General features: G+C 45.5%; 1 protein-coding gene across 5 annotated transcripts in view; it reads right to left on the bottom strand.

Moving 5' to 3' along the window:
- Window positions 1–18,985, bottom strand: part of golga1 (golgin A1) — a 59,511-nt gene that overhangs the window by 15,248 nt on the left and 25,278 nt on the right. For all 5 annotated transcript variants that reach the window (XM_085908733.1, XM_085908734.1, XM_085908730.1 and 2 more), the window contains 3 exons: window positions 8,652–8,747; window positions 7,956–8,051; window positions 4,139–4,279 (listed from right to left, as the gene is read on the bottom strand). In XM_085908733.1, coding sequence (XP_085764859.1) covers window positions 4,139–4,279; window positions 7,956–8,051; window positions 8,652–8,747 — 333 coding nt within the window. The remainder of the gene's footprint in view (window positions 1–4,138; window positions 4,280–7,955; window positions 8,052–8,651; window positions 8,748–18,985) is intronic.

Here is an 18,985-nt window from a genome sequence, read left to right as displayed (position 1 = left end):
ACGTGGCATTGTTTCCAAAAGGGATGATCGATGGATTTAATGAATTGGAGTGACACAGATGGTTTTATAAACGTGTTATTTATGTAATAGTTTTTAGAATAACTCTGAATGTTACGTCAGGCCCGTTCTCAGCTCTTCGTTTGTGTTTGTCACGTTAGCATACCTATCGTTTAGCCTGTTGTTGCTCGTTCATGTCTGTTCTTGGTGTTGGATTTTGTCGAATAAATTTCCCCCAAAATGCGACCTATACTCCGGAGCGACTTATGTATGTTTTTTTTTCACGTTATTGTGCATTTTATGGCTAATTCTACCTATATTCCGGAGCGACTTTTCGTCCGAAAAATACAGTATCTTATTCTTTATCTTATCTTACTATCTTTTCAGTATTCTTCAAAGCAGCCTGAAGAGAAACTGATTGCTTCTTGTTTTTCTTTCTTATGTGCTGTACATAGTGTACCGTATTTTTCGGACTAAAAGTTGCTCCGGAGTATAAGTCGCACCAGCTATAAACTGCACAACAAAGTGAAGAAAAAAACACATATATAAGTCGCACCGGAGTATAAGTCGCACTTTTGGGGCAAATTTATTTATCAAACATCTGTGTCACTCCAATTCATTAAATCCATCGACCGTCCTTTATGTAAACAATGCAGCGTATGCGCCGCATATGCGCGCTGACGTCGAACTTGTCGTGAGTTGCAGTTCTAATTATTCCACAGACCCATATAACGAAATATAAAGTATATATCAAATAACTATCATATAAACAACAATATTATCAAACCATTTGTGCCACTCCAAATCATTGAATTCATCGATCAAATTCCTCATCCTTTATGTCAACAACGCTGCGCGTGCACCGCTGACGTCAGCTTTGTCATTATTCCACAGATCTAGTAATAAATATATTGTAGCGTTAAACTACCAGGAAAGACGTGGGTTTGGTAAACAGCTCTTTATTTAACAAAACAAGAGTTCAACGAGCCAACAACTACTGAACTGTAACGATAAAAACATATACAAGTTGCTCCACGAATTAAAATATATCAAATAACTATAACATAAATAACGAGTTTTTCAAACATTCTGTGTCACTTCAAATCATTAAATCCTTCAAACTCTTCGTCCTCCGTGTCACTTACAAACAAAGCTGCTAATGATACCGGTAGTACGTGGGGCCCTTCGTCATCTTCATCATCCCGTGATCGAATCCTTTGTCCTTTATGTCAACAATCGCCACGCCGCGCCACTGACGTCACCTGCAGTTCAAATTACAGTAATCCCTTGCTACATCGCAGTTCGTTTGTCACAGTTTCACTACATCGCGGATTTTTGAATTTTGTGAAAACATTTACATATCAGTCGCTCCTGAGTATAAGTCACCCCCCCACCCAAACGATGAAAAATACTGCGACTTATAGTCCGAAAAATACGGTACACATGCTTTTTGATGACGTGACTGGCCCATAATGAATGTGAATATGAACAATATGTTCCATCACCATACCTGCTGTTGAAATGGTTAAACAAGCAACCCTTGTCAGGTAAATTAAGTGACATTTGAATTAAAAAACAAATCTGACTTTGCAAGATAACACAGATATAGACAACATTCCATTTAGTAACATTTTTAACCATCACCAGGATGCATTTGGAGCACTTGGACCAAGTGATGAAACTACATTGTACATACACTTTATATAGAGTGGGGTTACACTATTATCATTAATATGCTTCATTTTCCAATGTCACCTCAAAGAGGGCACAACTAATGGAATAATAATATAAATACAGGCACAGTGCGTGACATCATATCCATTACAGATAATATGGTATACAATTCGCTTTTCTGGTTTTGTGCAAATTGACAGCCCTGGTTTCACAGGTTTCAGTAAACGGCCGAGCATGACTTTAAAAAAATATTAACCCGTCAAAAAATGGAAAAATAAAGGCACACTGTCATCCAAAATCAACAGTTTTATCCAGAGGTGGGCAAATCATCACAATAGGAACCTGGTTTTGGATGGCTGCTAAAACTTGGTTTATGCTTGACATATTGACGCTCCCCGCACAAATGTGCGAAATCTCAAATGTTTTGCAGCCTTTCATACTCCGCGCAGAATGCCACAGAGCGTAGTCAATATTCTCCCAGACGATAGAAGGCAGTAAAAAGTGTCTACTTTATATGAACACTTCACCCACTATAGAAGTACAAAACAACAAAATTTTATTTTATTTTTTATTCAATTAACTAATGTTAGGGTTGGGGTTAACGGTCTATATACATTTAACATAAATGAAAACAGGCGGCTCGGTGGGGCAGTGGGTAGCACGTCCGCCTCACAGTTAAGAGGGTGCGGGTTCGATTCCACCTCTGGCCCTCCCTGTGTGGAGTTTGCATGTTCTCCCCGAGCACGCGTGGGTTTTCTCCGGGCACTCCAGTTTCCTCCCACATCCCAAAAACATGCTTGGTAGGCCGATTGAGCACTCCAAATTGCCCCTAGGTGTGAGTGCGAGTGCGGATGGTTGTTCGTCTTGTTGTGTGCCCTGCGATTGACTGGCAACCAGTTCAGGGTGTCCCCCGCCTGCTGCCCGATGACGGCTGGGATAGGCTCCAGCACGCCCGCGACCTCCGTGGGGACAAAGCGGTTCAGAAAATGGATGGATGGATGGATAAATGAAATCAAAGAATCGGGCAGTAGGATATACTATCGTCTGCAATGCTTTCTGCACGGGAGATTTCGGACGGTTCGAAAATCTCGGCAGGTACGCAGAAAGGTGTGATTGTGGAAATACTGTCATTTTTTGTGTGGCTTCTACGCATTGCGCCAGTGGAGCACAGTACTGTCAGATGCTGGCAGTGGTAATGTACTTTCTTGCCGCCGTCATGCCCTTTCAGTCAGTTTCGTGGCCGTATGTCCCTCACACACAGATTTATTAAATATATAAAACAGACTCCTGAGCATCAGCAAAGGCAGTAGTATGTGTTAGCGAAGACAAACATAACTCTCATGTGAGTACACGTGCCAACTTGAGTTGGGAATTAATAAGTGCGTAGTCACTGGTAGTTTTAGCTCATTGCCTCGCTGCACGTATTTGAAGAGCAGATAAAAATGTTTTTATTTATTAATTTTAATGATGAAATCACTGATATTTTTTGTACTGAAAAAAAAAAAAAAAATTAAAGCACAAACCATATAACCGAATTGGAACATGATATAATGTAAAAAAATGTTTTCCTTTTTGGGACCGGTGCTTTAAAAACATCGTAGAGAAAAAATGTGGTAAAAATCGACACAATCGAACAATGAAAATCCTCCTCACCCACCCCACTAGGCAAATGGTTGCTCGTCCGCGAAAATCTTGGACTTTACCACATTCTACCGTGGCACCATTGAGAGCGTCTTCTCCAGTTGTATCACTGTGTGGGGTGGTGGCTGCTCTGAGTACAACATGAAGGCCCTGCAGCGCATAGTGACCACTGCGAGTAAAATCATCGGGGCTCCACTCCCCTCCCTGAAGGAAGTTTACGCCTCCCGTCTCACCCGCAAACCGGCTGCAATTGTGTGTGATGTGAGTCACCCCGCTCACTCTTTGTTTGTACTTCTGCCCTCTACGAAGAGGTACAGATGCCTGCGCTCCCGCACCACCAGACTCAGAGACAGCTTCGTGCTCCAAGCTGTCCGGATCCTGAATTCACTCCCACCTCCACCCTCTGCTACATGACGTCCTGTTCTTTTGCGCTATGATCTGGCTGTCTGCTATTAGCGCGCTTGCTCCATTTTGCTGCTCTTATTTGTCTATTTATTTATTTATTGTTTATTTATTTGAGTTATTTGCTTATTACTTATCCGTTGCTCTTCTCTGTTCGTTTTTACACTGTGCTATTTGATGTGAGTGTTGTGTATTGTGTCTAGTCACCGTGGGACGGTGGGAAACGTAATTTTGGTCTCTTTGTGTGCCTTGACGTGAAGAAATTGACAATAAAGCGGACTTTGACTTTGACTTAATGAACTGGTTCCATGGTGGAAAATAGGTTAAGGACTAAGGTTATTGCAATAAAATTGATGCATTGCAGGAGGGTTTACATTTTCCAAACCATAATAGTTAGAACTATTGAGAATTTTTAAAAGGTTACCATTGTGTCTTGCATTCTGCATATATCTGTTTGTAAAGCGGTGATAGTCTCCTCCAGTCTGTTTGTCTTCTCAAGACTCTGGTGCTGCAAGAAACACATCTGCTGATCCAAAAAGGCTTTGTTTGCACTCCACTCTCCTTTCTGAAAAACACAATGCAGCACTTGTAGTGTTGACAAAAGTATTGATACACATCGTGTAACCCAGTGTTTGTCAACCTTTTATCATTCACGGCACACCTTCTCATTGGAAAAAATCTCGAGGCACACCAACAAAAATCTGTTAAGACGTGGCCACCTATATAAATAATATACCTTAATTTTCGGATTATAAATCGCGTTTTTTTTCTTAGTTTGGGTGGGGGGGGCGACTTATACTGAGGAGCGATTTATATGTGAATTCTTTTTACAAATTTTCAAAATTAAAAAAAAAAAAACCCCCGCGAGAAACGAACCGCGATGTAGCAAGGAATTGCTGTAATTTGAATTTCAAGTGACGTCAGTGGCGCGGCAGTTAACATAAAGGACAAAGATTCGATAAGGGGATGACGAAGATGACGAAAGGCCCCACGTACTACCGGCATCATTAGCGGCTTTGTTTGTAAGGGACACAGAGGATGAAGAGTTTGAAGGATTTAATGATTTAGAGTGACACAGAAGGTTTGAATAACTATTATGGCTTTTACGCACGCCCGGTCCTTCTCGACGGGAGCTCTCGTTCACCTCCGTGGATGGAAGTCAGGGGCCGGCGCTCGGCCAGGTGGCTGTCCGGGGACGGTGGATGGGGCTCGGACATGGCTTTTACGCACACCCGGTCATACTCTATGGAGCTTTCTTTCACCTCCGTGGATGGAAGTCCACGGCGCTCGGCCGGATAACTGTCCGGGGACGGTGGATGGGGCTCGGACATGACTTTTACGCATGCCCGATCCTATTCTATGGAGCTCTCTTCCACCTCCGTGGCTGGATGTTCAGTAGTTGTTGCCTCGTTGAACTCTTGTTTTGTTAAATAAAGAGCCGTTTACCAAACCCACGTCTTTGCTTGTACTTTGTTAACGCTACAATATAGTTATATACTAGATCTGTGGAATAACGGCGAGGCTGACGTCAGGGCGCATGCGCGGCTTAGTTGACAAAGGACGAGGAATTTGATCGATGGATTTAATGATTTGGAGTGACACAGATGGTTTGATAATATTGTTGTAATATGATAGTTATTTGAAATATACTTTATATATCGTTATATGGGTCTGTGGTATAATTAGAAATGCAAATCACAACGAGTCCGACGATGCACGTACGCGGCATTGTTTACATAAAGGACGATCGATTGATTTAATGAATTGGAGTGACACAGATGGTTTTATAAATGTGTTATTTATGTAATAGTTATTAGAATAACTCTGAATGTTACGTCAGGCCCGTTCTCAGCTCTTTGTTTGTGTTTATGTCACGTTACCATACCGTATCGTTTAGCCTGTTGTTGCTGGTTCATGTCTGTTTTTGGTGTTGGATTTGGACAAATAAATTTGCCCCAAAAGTGCGACTTATACTCTGGTGCGACTTATATATGGTTTTTTTCACTTTATTGTCCATTTTATGGCTGGTGGGACTTATACTCCAGAGCGACTTATAGTCCGAAAATTACGGTAGTCATTCTTATCAAAGTGTCTTGAATAGGAATCAACTCAAAAACGTATTTTAGCATCTTTTATATTTCTTCTTTCAAATAAAAAGTGCATTTAAAGTGCAATAATATTTGGGAAAGATTTCACTGTTACAATATGAAAAGTTGCATGTACAAAATGTCAATCTCAGTATATTTTACTCACTTAGTGTGAAACCTGTGCATGTTTGGATGAACACAGAGCTGATATCCTGGTTAATTCGTTTTCCAAAAATATTTTTTGACCAATTAGATGAAATTGGATTAGTTTCCACGGCACACCTGACGATCACTCACGGCACACGATCACTCACGGCACAGTGGTTGACAAACACTGATGTAACCGATTACAGCATAATACTAATTTGCCCACATTATTCGCCGTGCGCACTGTCATGCACTCCTCACTATAACCTCACTTGCAGTTTCATGTTCTCCTGTATGGCCAGTAAGGCAGCGGCAGGAAGGCTAAACCAGCCAGTCTTCTTTGAACATGAAACCCCGCACTTTTGAGTATTTTCCTGGGTATCGATATTACATTTGAAATTTAAATACGTATTGTGACAACCCTCACCACTTGACAGACCGTTTTTCTAAACTGAGTAATAATAAGGCGGTAAATCTATCTTTTCTTTCTTTTTCCCTTGTCGCATATATGATAAAAAGCTAAGACTCAAGGCTAGAATGCTGTAAAAAAGTATTTGCCTACTTCTCATGTTCTCATTTAAAAAGAAGAATCACTTCTGTCATGTACAGCGAACAGCGTTCACATCTAAAAGAAATTTAACATTTTTCATAAGATCAGAATAGAACAATGTCGATTTTGTAGCATTATAACTAACCAGGAATCACACTCCTCAGCCTCCCTGGTAAGGTCTATTCAGGGGTGCTGGTGAGGAGGATCCATCGGGAGGTCGAACCTCGGATTCAGGAGGAGCAGTGTGGCTTTCGTCCTGGCCGTGGAACAGTGGACCAGCTCTACACCCTCGGCAGGATCCTCGAGGGTGCATGGGAGTTCGCCCAACCAGTCCACATGTGTTTTGTGGACTTGGAGAAGGCGTTCGACCGTGTCCCTCGGGAGGTTCTCTGGAGGGTGCTTCGGGAGTACGGGGTGCCGAGCCAACTGATAAGGGCGGTTCGGTCCCTGTATCACCGATGCCAGAGTTTGGTCCGCATTTCCGGCAGTAAGTCGGATTCGTTCCAGGTGAGGGTTGGACTCCGCCAAGGCTGCCCTTTGTCACAGATTCTGTTCATAATTTTTATGGACAGAATTTCTAGGCGCAGCCGAGGCGTTGAGGGGGTCTGGTTTGGGGACCTCAGCATCGCGTCACTGCTTTTTGCAGATGACGTGGTGCTGTTGGCTTCTTCAGTCCGTGATCTCCAGCTCTCACTGGAGCGGTTCGCAGCCGAGTGTGAAGCGGTTGGGATGAGGGTCAGCACCTCCAAATCCGAGTCCATGGTCCTCGGTCGGAAAAGGGTGGAATGCCCTCTCCGGATCGGGGATGAGATCCTGCCCCAAGTGGAGGAGTTCAAGTATCTTGGGGTCTTGTTCACGAGTGAGGGCAGGATGGAGCGTGAGATCGACAGGCGGATCGGTGCAGCGTCGGCAGTAATGCGGACTCTGTACCGGTCTGTCGTGGTGAAGAGAGAGCTGAGCCAAATGGCAAAGCTCTCGATTTACCGGTCGATCTACGCTCCTACCCTCACCTATGGTCACGAGCTATGGGTCGTGACTGAAAGAACGAGGTCCAGGATACAAGCGGCTGAAATGAGTTTCCTCTAAGGCTCTCCCTTAGAGATAGGGTGAGAAGCTCGGTCATCCGGGAGAGACTCGGAGTAGAGCCGCTGCTCCTCCTTGTTGAGAGGAGTCAGATGAGGTGGCTCGGGCATCTCATCAGGATGCCTCCTGGACGCCTCCCCGGGGAGGTGTTCCGGGCATGTCCCACCGGTAGGAGACCCCGGGGACGACCCAGGACGCGCTGGAGAGACTACGTCTCTCGGCTGGCCTGGGAACGCCTTGGGATCCCCCGGGATGAGCTGGAGGAAGTGGCTGGGGAGAGGGAGGTCTGGGAGTCCCTCCTAAAGCTGCTGCCCCCGCGACCCGACCCCGGATAAGCGGAAGAAGATGAAGGTGAAGAAGAAGGTATAACTAACCAATTTTTCTGTCTGCTGCTTTTTCACATCAATCTGCTGCTGTGCACTCTTAAGTTGATCACAACTTTCTTGGACCTGCTGCTCCAGGGTTGCTATCTGGAAAAAAAGCAGCACAATAAAATTATAGAATGAAACATTTTAACAACACAGAGTTAGCAGTTCCATAAAATGTATATTTCTAGGGGAGTCGGCTGAGTTGGAAGTTTTATTCTCTTCTTTTTTTTTTTTAAGGCAAGCTGATAACGCTCATGACTCATCTTCAGCACTTTAAATCCCACATTTCACCATGGGGTCAAGTTAGCAACGTTATCGTCGTGACTCTGTTAATCCGTAAGGAGACCAACCCTAACATTACAGGCCAAAACAGTCCCATCAATTGCAATCTTGTGGGTGGTAAAAGGATAAGGAGAGGGCGCCCAGACCATCGAGCATATCCTCCGAGCGTGCCCCTTATCATCCAACCTGAACAACGCTGACTTGCTGAATGTGAATCAGAACACCCTAGAATGGTTGGCTGTTTGGTGTGACAAGCGATGATGATGATGATCATGACTTTAAAACTTAAGTGTACAAGAATATTTTTCACAACATATGGAAATTATAATTACAAAAGGAAGCTGTATGTTGACAACACAATTCAATAAAATGAAACATTCTTAAGTGTGTTGGGTATTTTTTCTGGATGTCCTTACTCACTTGTGTGTCTGTTCTGTCTCGATAGGACCTTGAGGATTCATCTTTATGTAGGAGAAGTGTCTGCAGGTCTGCAATGCTGCACGTCATTTTGGATATCTGAGATCAGACAGACAAAAAATATTTAGTGAGCTGGAGAAGAGTTTGCGGTAAAACAATGCATTGCGGTCTATATTCAACTATTATACGTACATCGATGGTCACTACTTTGTCAAGTGCGCTGTGGTTAATTTTGAATGCCCTAAATTTATGCACCCTGGACATTCGGACACCTCTACAAAATGGCATAACCCCTTAATAGTGGACTATACAGTAATCCCTTATTTATCGTGGATAAATGGTTCCAAGACCATACACAATATGTGAAAATCCGCGAAGTAGTGTCACCCTCCCATTTTTAACATACATAAATTTTTTGAGTTTCAATAAGTGTATATTAAACCATGTAAGTGCATATGTTATCATTGGAACATTAAATAATAGATTCAAACAGGTAAATACTATATTAATAGATAGTATAAGTGACATAGAGAAAATAATGTCTAAATAATATAAATTTAAATATCATGCGCGCACGTGTGTGTGAGACAAATGTAGATGTAGCTAAAGTATACATCATGTAAATATATTTTTAGAACTCTATTATTATAACAACTTTTTTATATATTTTTAGAACTCTATTATAACTTTTTGATAACAAGGTACAAGTGTAAATTTTGTAAACATGAGTTTAGAACTCTTTTATTATTGTAAAAAAAATTATAACACGGAACAATACTGTAAATGTTTTTAAAACGCTTGTTATTATAACAACTTTTTTATAACAAGGTACGAGTGTACATATTGTAAATATGTTTTAAGAACTCTTTTATTAATATAACGTTTTTTATAACAAGGTACAACATTGTAAATATGTTTTAAGAACTATTTTATTATTATAACGTTTTTATAACAAAGTAAAACACTGCAAATATGTTTTTAGAACTCTTAATATTAAAATAACTTTTTTTATAAAAAGGTATACAAGTCTACCGTAATTTCCGGAGTGTAAGTCGCTCGGAGTACAAGTCGCACCAGCCATAAAATGCACAATAAAGTGAAAAGAAACATATAAGTCGCACCGGAGTATAAGTCGCACTTTTGTAATGTTTCCAAGATGGCGCCGCGTACGGCAGCCTCCGTGGGTCGCTCTCTGCTTCTTTGTCTTATTTTGTGTGTTTTCTGTGTTCTCTGCTGTCCATCCCGGATCACTTTTACCAGAGAAGCGCTGTTAAACATCTGTATTTTCTCTCCTGTCCTCTCCGATTCAAACTGTTTGCCGGAGATTTTAGCTGGAGTGGCGATGCTATACAAGCTAGCACGCCGACGACGGCGCAGAAAACGAGCCGGAGCCCTCGTTAAGGTGAGGCAGAAAGGGTTCCGCTCTGCCCTACCATCAATTCATCTGGCGAATGTTCGCTCCCTGGCGAACAAAGTGGACGAACTGCTGCTCCTCACGGGTTTCGGCTAATGCGGGCAGATCGCAGCGCGGAGCTCACCGGAAAATCAAAGGGAGGTGAACTGTGTTTCTACATTAATGAACGTTGGTGTACTGACGTCACTGTGTTGAAAGAGTCTTGCAGCCCTCTCCTAGAAACACTTCATAAACTGCCGACCGTTCTATTCACCACGGGAGTTCTCCTCGATCGTCATGGCGGCTGTTTACATTCCACCACATGCGCGTGCGAGTGAAGCCACGCAGATGCTGGCCGACCAGGTGACAGACATGGAGAAACTTCTACCAAATTCACTAATCATTGTTTTGAGTGATCTCAACAGGGCGAACCTCGCACACGAACTCCCCAGATACAAACAGCACATTACGTGTCCCACCAGAGAGGCACAGACACTGGACCACTGCTACACCGTAATTAAGGATGCATACCACTCTGTAGCTCATGCAGCTTTAGGACTCTCGGACCACTGTCTAGTTCATCTGGTCCCGGCCCACAGGCAGAAACAAAAAACTTCTAAGCCTGTTGTTAGGGTTTATGAACTATCTTGATCATATATAATTATGTTGGGATGTAGACTAGAATGATGAACTTTGTTTTAACCTTTCTTTGACTCTGAAAAGTTTAACCATTCAGTTGTTGCCACTTTCCAAATAGTGTGTTGTTTAGTTAGTGATCTGGAAGGCTCCACTAGGTTTTATTTCCACGACCTCGTAAAACAATAAACTGGGACCCTCTGAAGTGGTTAACCATTGTCTGAGGTGACCACCACACATGTAAATTGTCACCCCCACCTTTGTCACTCTCACCCCCACCCTTCTTCTCTCAATAAATACACTCTTGCATGACTTCAACGGCAGACTTTGTTCGGACATTGCTGTATCTACAGTAACGAACAAATTCTCCACTTGCAAGTGTTCAAAGGGCATACTGTCTCTCGTGTGGTTCTTGCAAAATAAGTTAGAGTTAGAACATCCCTAACACCTGTAGTGAGGACTGTGAGGAAGTGGACAGTGTAGTCAAGGCAGGACCTCCAAGCCTGCTTTGACAGCACAGATTGGGGAGTTTTCGAAGCTGCAACCTCAGACCTGCATGAACTCACTGACACTGTTACATCATACATCTGTTTTTGTGAGGACCTGTGTGTGCAGACTAAGACCTTCTGCACGTACAACAACAACAAACCTTGGTTTACTCCGAAACTCAAGAGGCTGCGCAAAGCCAAGGAGGAGGCCTACAAGAGCGCGACCGGGACCTGTTCAAGCAGACCAGAAACACACTGAACCGAGAGGTCAAGAGGGCCAGGAGGTGTTACGGGGAGAGCCTGGAGAGACACCTCTCTGCCAATCCTGATCCCTCAACAGTGTGGAAAGGTCTGCAGAGCATCACGGGCTTCAAGAAACGAACCCTCCGTCCTGTGGAGGCCAAGAAGCCCACCATCACAGGATTGAACGACTACAGACCTGTCGCTCTGACATCTGTGGTCATGAAATCTTTCGAGAGGTTAGTGCTGAACCACCTGAAGCATGTCACGGGTCCCCTGCTTGACCCCCTCCAGTTTGCCTACCGGGCAAACAGGTCGGTGGATGATGCGGTCAACATGGGACTGCACTACATCCTGCACCACCTGGACACCCCAGGAACGTACGCCAGGATCCTGTTTGTGGATTTCAGCTCGGCGTTCAACACCATCGCTCCTGACATCCTCCAACAGAAGCTCATCCAGCTTGCGGTGCCTGCCTCCACCTGTCATTGGATCACCAGCTTCCTGACCAATAGGAGACAGCGTGTGAGGCTGGGGAGCATCACATCTGGTTCCAGGACCACCAGTACTGGCGCCCCCCAGGGGTGCGTCCTCTCGCCACTGCTCTTCTCTCTACACCAACGATTTCTCCTCAGGTGACTCTCCTGTGAAGCTCCTGAAGTATGCAGACGACACGACTCTCATCAGACTGATCCGGGACGGTGATAAGACTGCGTACAGACAGGAGGTGGAGCGGCTGGTCCACTGGTGCAGCCAAAATCACCTGGAGCTGAACCCGCTCAAGACCGTGGAGATGACAGTGGATTTCAGGCGAGATCCTTCACCACTTTCACCCCTCACTATCCGCAGTAATACCATACTCTCCTCAGACACCTTCAAGTTCCTGGGTACCACAATGTCACGTGACCTGAAATGGACCGGCCACTTCCTGAGACTGCTCAAGAAGTTCAACCTGCCGCGGGAGCTGCTGAAGACCTTCTACACCGCCATCATCCAGTCTGCTCTCTGCACCTCCATCACTGTCTGGTTTGGATCGGCCTCCAAACAAGACAAGCACAGACTGCAACGGACAATCAGGACTGCAGAAAAGATCATTGGAATCAATCTCCCATCTATCCAAGACTTGTACCTGTCCAGGACCAGGAAACGCGCAAGCAACATCTTTACGGACCCTTCTCACCCAAGTTAGTCTGTTTGAACCACTCTGGACGGCATTATAGAGCTCTGTACGCCAAAACCAGCAGACACAGAGACAGCCTCTTCCCCCAGGCTGTTACTCTGATGAACTCACACCACTCTTAGTCTAAGAGTCATTGCTGTGCAATAACATCCTGCCCTCCACACCCTTTTGGATTGTCTACACTTCTTGCACTATGTGTCTTCTCTGCATCCATTGCAGCCTGGTCATCCTGGAAGAGGGATCCTCCCATCTGTGGTCTCTTCTCAAGGTTTCTCACTTACCCTAGTCGGAGATTTGAGTTTTTCCTTGCCCTCATGGGAGTTTAAGACCAGGGGATGGCTGAGAATATTGTCATTGTATTGTCATTTGTCATTTTCACATGTTCTGAGTGTTGTTGGTCACCTAAATGTTGAACAGAGACTGTGATGTAACAAAGTCAAATTCCTTGTTTGGCCCGCTCAAACATGGCGAATAAATTCTTCTTGAATCTTCTTGAATCTCTACTCCAAGTCTCTCCCGGATGACTGAGCTTCTCACCCTATCTCTAAGGGAGAGCCCGGACACCCTGCGGAGCAAACTCATTTCGGCCGCTTGTATCCTGGATCTCGTTCTTTCGGTCACGACCCATAGTTCGTGACCATAGGTAAGGGTAGGAGCGTAGATCGACCGGTAAATCGAGAGCTTTGACATTTGGCTCAGCTCTCTCTTCACCACGACGGACCGGTACAGAGTCCGCATTACTGCCGACGCTGCACCAATCCGCCTGTTGATCTCACGCTTTTTCAAATATCCCCTGATCTTAAACTCCCAGGCAAGGAGGAAAAAATGAGAAATCTTGAGAAGAGACCACAGATCCCCTTTCCAGGATGACCAGGCTGCAATGGATGCAGAGAGGGCACATAGAACACATAAAACAATCCAAAGAAAAAGTATATGAGGTTCCCTCAGTTGTCCTGGCAGTGTCTTTGAGGGTGGTAATCCGCCGCAGTTCCCTCATCGCGATTGGTCTATGAGAAATCCAGACAGCCGTTATCAGTTTGGGTGTCACCTGTCACGTTTCACTCGTGACGCAGTGTGACGTAAGGAGGCCTCGCTCGCAGTGGTCACGTGACAGCGGACGTGCTTGAAACACTGCTCAGTGACATTTCCGCTTCAAAAGGCTCGATGGTGTGTTGAGCGGACTGACTCGAGCGTAACATCCCTAGCTAACAGAGACCTGGTTGAAACCAGAGGATAACCGCGCCTTTTCGGATCTCCTCCCTCCAGGCTGTTCCTTCTCAGCACCCCGCAAGCTGCCGGTCTGGCTGCTGTTCAGTGATCCCTCGTTTGTCGCAGGAGATGTGTTCCAGAACCACCCGCAAAAAATAAAAAGCTGCGATGAAGAAACAATATGTGTTATTTAGAAATTAATCGTGGCACACTGGTTAGCACGTCCGCCTCACAGTTAGGAGGGTGCGGGTTGGATTCAACCTCCGGCCCTCCCTGTGTGGAGTTTGCATGTTCTCCCCGTGCCACATCCCCAAAACATGCTTGGTAGGCCGACTGAGCATTCCAAATTGGCCCTAGGTGTGAGTGCGAGTGTGAATGGTTGTCTGTCTGTGTGCCCTGCAATTGTCTGGCAACCAGTTCAGGGTGTCCCCCGCCTATTGCCCAATGACCGCTGGGATAGGCTCCAGCACGCCCGCGACCCCCTTGGGGACAAGCGGTATAGAAAATGGATGGATGGATAGAAATTTAAACACTAGTCAAATCAAGTCAAGTTTATTTGTATAGCCCTAAATCACAAGCAGTCTCAAAGGGCTTCACATAGACAAACAATTGACAATTATTCTCAAAGCATCCCCTGATCTTGTAATGAAATTTCCTAAATGTGGTGTTTCTTATAGGTGGATGTATTGCAAGTAAATTAGAAGTATGATTTACCTTGCAAAGCAATGCAAAAGGGTCCACCTTCAGAATTGGCACACTACACTAACCTGGAGACATCATGCATAGCGAATTCGAAATGAGTAGCGGTTGCGCATGAATCTCCTGTTACAAATTTCTTCCTGTAATGATCGGACAGTACAGCTATGTGCAGAGAGACCAGACTTTATTGTGAAAGGGAAGGGGATTGATGGAAGTTTGGAGCGGTGGACGGACGAGGCTGTACTCGATTATGGGTGGCTGGATGGTAATCCAGGGGAAGGAGCACTTGACTGGGCTTCTCGTGAGCGTGGGCGGGCTGCTGACAGGATGCTTCTAGAGGAGGTGACTGCTGCTGCCAAAGCGGGACAGGATTGACAAAACAAGGACAGAATCACCAGTAAACGAGGAGTCATGCGTTCTAAGATCGATGCAGACAACGACATGACGAAACAAGCTGACAACTGTAGTTGCGCTGGTCACGTTAATATAGCCCTCCTGATGAGCCAGCGCCAGGTCCTGGTGATCACGGTGATAGGAGGGCATGGCCAAGCAGCCGGTGGAGCCCACTCGTGACAGAACCCCCCTCTCAAGGGACGGTTCCCGACATCCCCAGGAAACACCAGAACCACCCCACTCCAACCCATCGAACCGGGCAGGCGGGAGGTATCAGTACGTCCAACTCCTCGGCGGACGACGCAGCGACAGGTGCGGGAGGTGAAAAGGACGAGCCCGGGGAATGGCGCTGCACTGAACCCTCCCCTCTTGACCACCTCCGTCTGTCTCGGACGCCCCCGCCAAGGGCCGGGCTGGTCCGGATGCCGCCGGTGAAACTCTGTGATGAGTGACGGGTCAAGGATCCAGCGGCTCGGCACCCAGGAGCGGTGCGCGTTGTCGTAACCCTCCCAGTCCACGAGGTACTGGAACCCCCGGCTGCGGCGGCACGACTGGAGCAGGGAACGAACAGTGTAGACCAGCTCTCCCTCGACGAGCCGGGGTGGCGGCACAGTGGATGCCGAGACCAGGGGACTCTCAAATACGGGCTTCACACGAGAGACATGGAACTCTCATGGGACCTAGGAGGCTCTCATGGGACCTGGGAGGCGCAGGCGGATGGAGGACGAGCGGGCGACGAGGAGGGTCGAATGATCCCTGCCGCCAGGGAGTCCCGGATGTACTTGTCCATGGTCTTGCGTTCCGGCGCGGACAGGGAGTATGCGCGGCCCTTGGCACAATTCCCACCTCCCAGTCCAGCACGGGATTGTGCTGGCACAACCAGGGATGCCCCAGAATGAGCCGCTGCCCTGAGAGTGGCAGAAGAAAGAACTGAATGGTTTCATGGTGGTTACCGGAAAGCCGCAATCCGACCGGCTCCGTGATGGAAGTTACTTCGCCTATCAGCCGACCATCGATGGCATGGGAGCACTCGACTGGGCTTCTTGTGAGCGTAGGCGGGCTGCTGACAGGACGCTTCTGGAGCAGGCCACTGCTGCTGCAAAATTGGGACAGGACTGATAGGAGGGCGTGGCCGAGGGGCCGATGGAGCCCACTCGTGACAGTTCAAGTACACAATATTAAAGCTTTTTAACCCGCCACAATACACGTCATATACCTTTCCCATTCCCTTAATAATGTAAATAAAGTAAAACTAAGTAAATAAAAGAACAAACACGTGATATTGTCACGTGTCCCGACTCCTGCAACACTCAGTCCGCAGTGTTGCACATTGCTCAGAGGCTCGCTCCGCGCTATCAGGGCTTATCAGTGCTGATCGCCATTACCTATCCCGTGTTACCCGCTGATTAGGGTGTTTTTCACGTCGTTCCAGTTTGAAATTCACACCATTCAGCACATTCACATCACATTGGGAAAGATTCTCAACATTCCCCAACTTCCCACTTCCCAAAAATTCCGCATTTTTAATTTTGAAATTCCACCAAATTCCCCAAAATTCAGTTTTTCACCTCTAGTTTCCACATTTTTCAACCGATTCAACCCATTCCAGCTTTCAACTCTTCATATTCTTCCACGCTATTCCCCAAATTCCCACTTCCCAAAAATTCCGCATTTTCAAATTTGAAATTCCACCAAATTCCACCAAATTCCTCAAAATTCAGTTTTTCACCTCTAAATTCCACGTTTTTCCAACCGATTCAACCCATTCCAGCTTTCAACTCTTCATATTCTTCCACGCTATTCCCCAAATTCCCACTTCCCAAAAATTCTGCATTTTCAAATTAGAAATTCCACCAAATTCCACCAAATTCCCCAAAATTCCGTTTTTCACCTCTAAATTCCACGTTTTTCAACGATTCAACCCATACCAGCTTTCAACTCTTCACATTCTTCCACGCTATTCCCCAAATTCCCACTTCCCAAAAATTCCGCATTTTCAAATTAGAAATTCCACCATATTCTACAAAATTCCACCAAATTCTACAAAATTCCACAAAATTCTACAAAATTCCGTTTTTCACCTCTAAATTCCACATTTTTCAACCGATTCAACCCATTCCAACTTTATTCACCTTATGCTTCCCATATTCACCCCCTTGACCCCAATGAGCCCTGATTGGACCGGAAGTGACCCCAGGGACCCCAGAAGTGACACCCAATGAACCGGAAGTGACCCCCAATAAACCGGAAGTGACCTCAGGCAAACCGGAAGTGAGCCCAAATAGACCGGAAGTGACCCCCAATGAACCGGAAGTGACCCCCCCCCCCCCAATGAACCGGAAGTGACCTCAGGCAAACCGGAAGTGAACCCAAATAGACCGGAAGTGACCCCAATGAACCGGAAGTGAGCCCCAATGAACCGGAAGTGACCTAAGGCAAACCGGAAGTGACCCCAAATAGACCGGAAGTGACCTTTGGCAAACCGGAAGTGACCCAAAATGAACCGGAAGTGACTCAGATAAACCGGAAGTGGCCTAAATTGAACCGAAAGTGACCGAAATAAACCAGAAGTGACCCAAATTGAACCGAAATATTTATATTTATTTGAAATTCCACCAAATTCTCCGAAATTCTGTTTTTCAGCTCTATTTTCCATATTTTTCAACTGATCCAACCCATTCCAACTTTCAACTCTTTATCTTTTTCTTTCCTATTCCCCAAATTCCCATTTTGCATAAATTCCACATTTCCAAATTTGAAATTCCACCAAATTCTCCAAAATTCAGTTTTTTACCTCTAATTTCCACATTTTTCCACCGATTCAACCCATTCCGACTTTCAACTCTTCATCTTTTTCCTCCCTATTCCGCAAATTCTCATTTCCCATAGATTCCACATTTTCAAATTCGAAATTCCACCAAATTCTCAGGACCAGGAAACGCGCAAGCAACATCTCTCTGGACCCTTCTCACCCAAGTTAGTCTGTTTGAACCACTCCACTCTGGACGGCGTTACAGAGCTCTGTACGTCAAAACCAGCACACACAGAGACAGCTTCTTCCCCCAGGCTGTTGCTCTGATGAACTCACACCACTCTTAGAGTCTCAGAGTTATTGCTGTGCTATAACATCCTGCTCTCCACACCTTTTTGGATTGTCAACACTGTTTGCACTATGTGTCTTCTCTGCATCCATTGCAGCCTGGTCATCCTGGAAGTGGACCCTCCCATCTGTGGTCTCTTCTCAAGGTTTCTCACTTCCCCTAGTCGGAGATTTGAGGGGAATATTGTCATTTGTCATTTTCACATGTCCTGAGTGTTGTTAGTCACCTAAAGGTTGAACAGAGACTGTGATGTAACGGAGTCAAATTCCTTGTTTGGCACGCTCAAACATGGCGAATAAATTCCTCTTGAATCTCGAATCTTTTGGAGCAAATTTATTTGTCAAAATCCAACACCAAAGACAGACATGAACCAGCAACAACAGGCTAAACGATACGGTATGCTAACGTGACATGAACACAAACAAAGAGCTGAGAACGGGCCTGACGTAACATTCAGAGTTATTCTAATAACTATTACATAAATAACACTTATAAAACCATCTGTGTCACTCCAATTCATTAAATCAATTGATCGTCCTTTATGTAGACAATGCCGCATATGCGCCGCTGACGTTGGACTCGTAAATTGCATTTCTAATTATTCCACAGACCCATATAACGATATATAAAGTATATTTCAAATAACTATCATATTACAACAATATTATCAAACCATCTGTGTCACTCCAAATCATTAAATCGGTACGCTAACGTGACGTTTTATTTTGAATGTTTTACTTATCCCCTCCGTGAGTCGTCACCTTATCGTGGTGGAGGGGTTGCGTGCCCCTATGACCCTAGGAGCTTCATGCCCCTGGTAGGATCACCCATGGCAAAAGGGTCCTAGGTGAGGGGCCAGACAGAGCACGGCTCACCAAAGCCCCTTATGATGACAAACAAAAATGGACTTAGTTTTTCCTCGCCCGGATGTGGGTCACCGGGGCCCCCCTCTGGAGCCAGGCCTGGAGGTGGGGCTCGAAGGCGAGCGCCTGGTGGCC

This window comes from Syngnathus leptorhynchus, chromosome 4, assembly GCF_054491065.1.
Source record: "Syngnathus leptorhynchus isolate UIUO chromosome 4, UIUO_Slep, whole genome shotgun sequence".
Classification (NCBI taxonomy): Eukaryota; Metazoa; Chordata; class Actinopteri; order Syngnathiformes; family Syngnathidae; genus Syngnathus; species Syngnathus leptorhynchus.
This window is presented reverse-complemented; position numbering and strand designations above follow the sequence as displayed.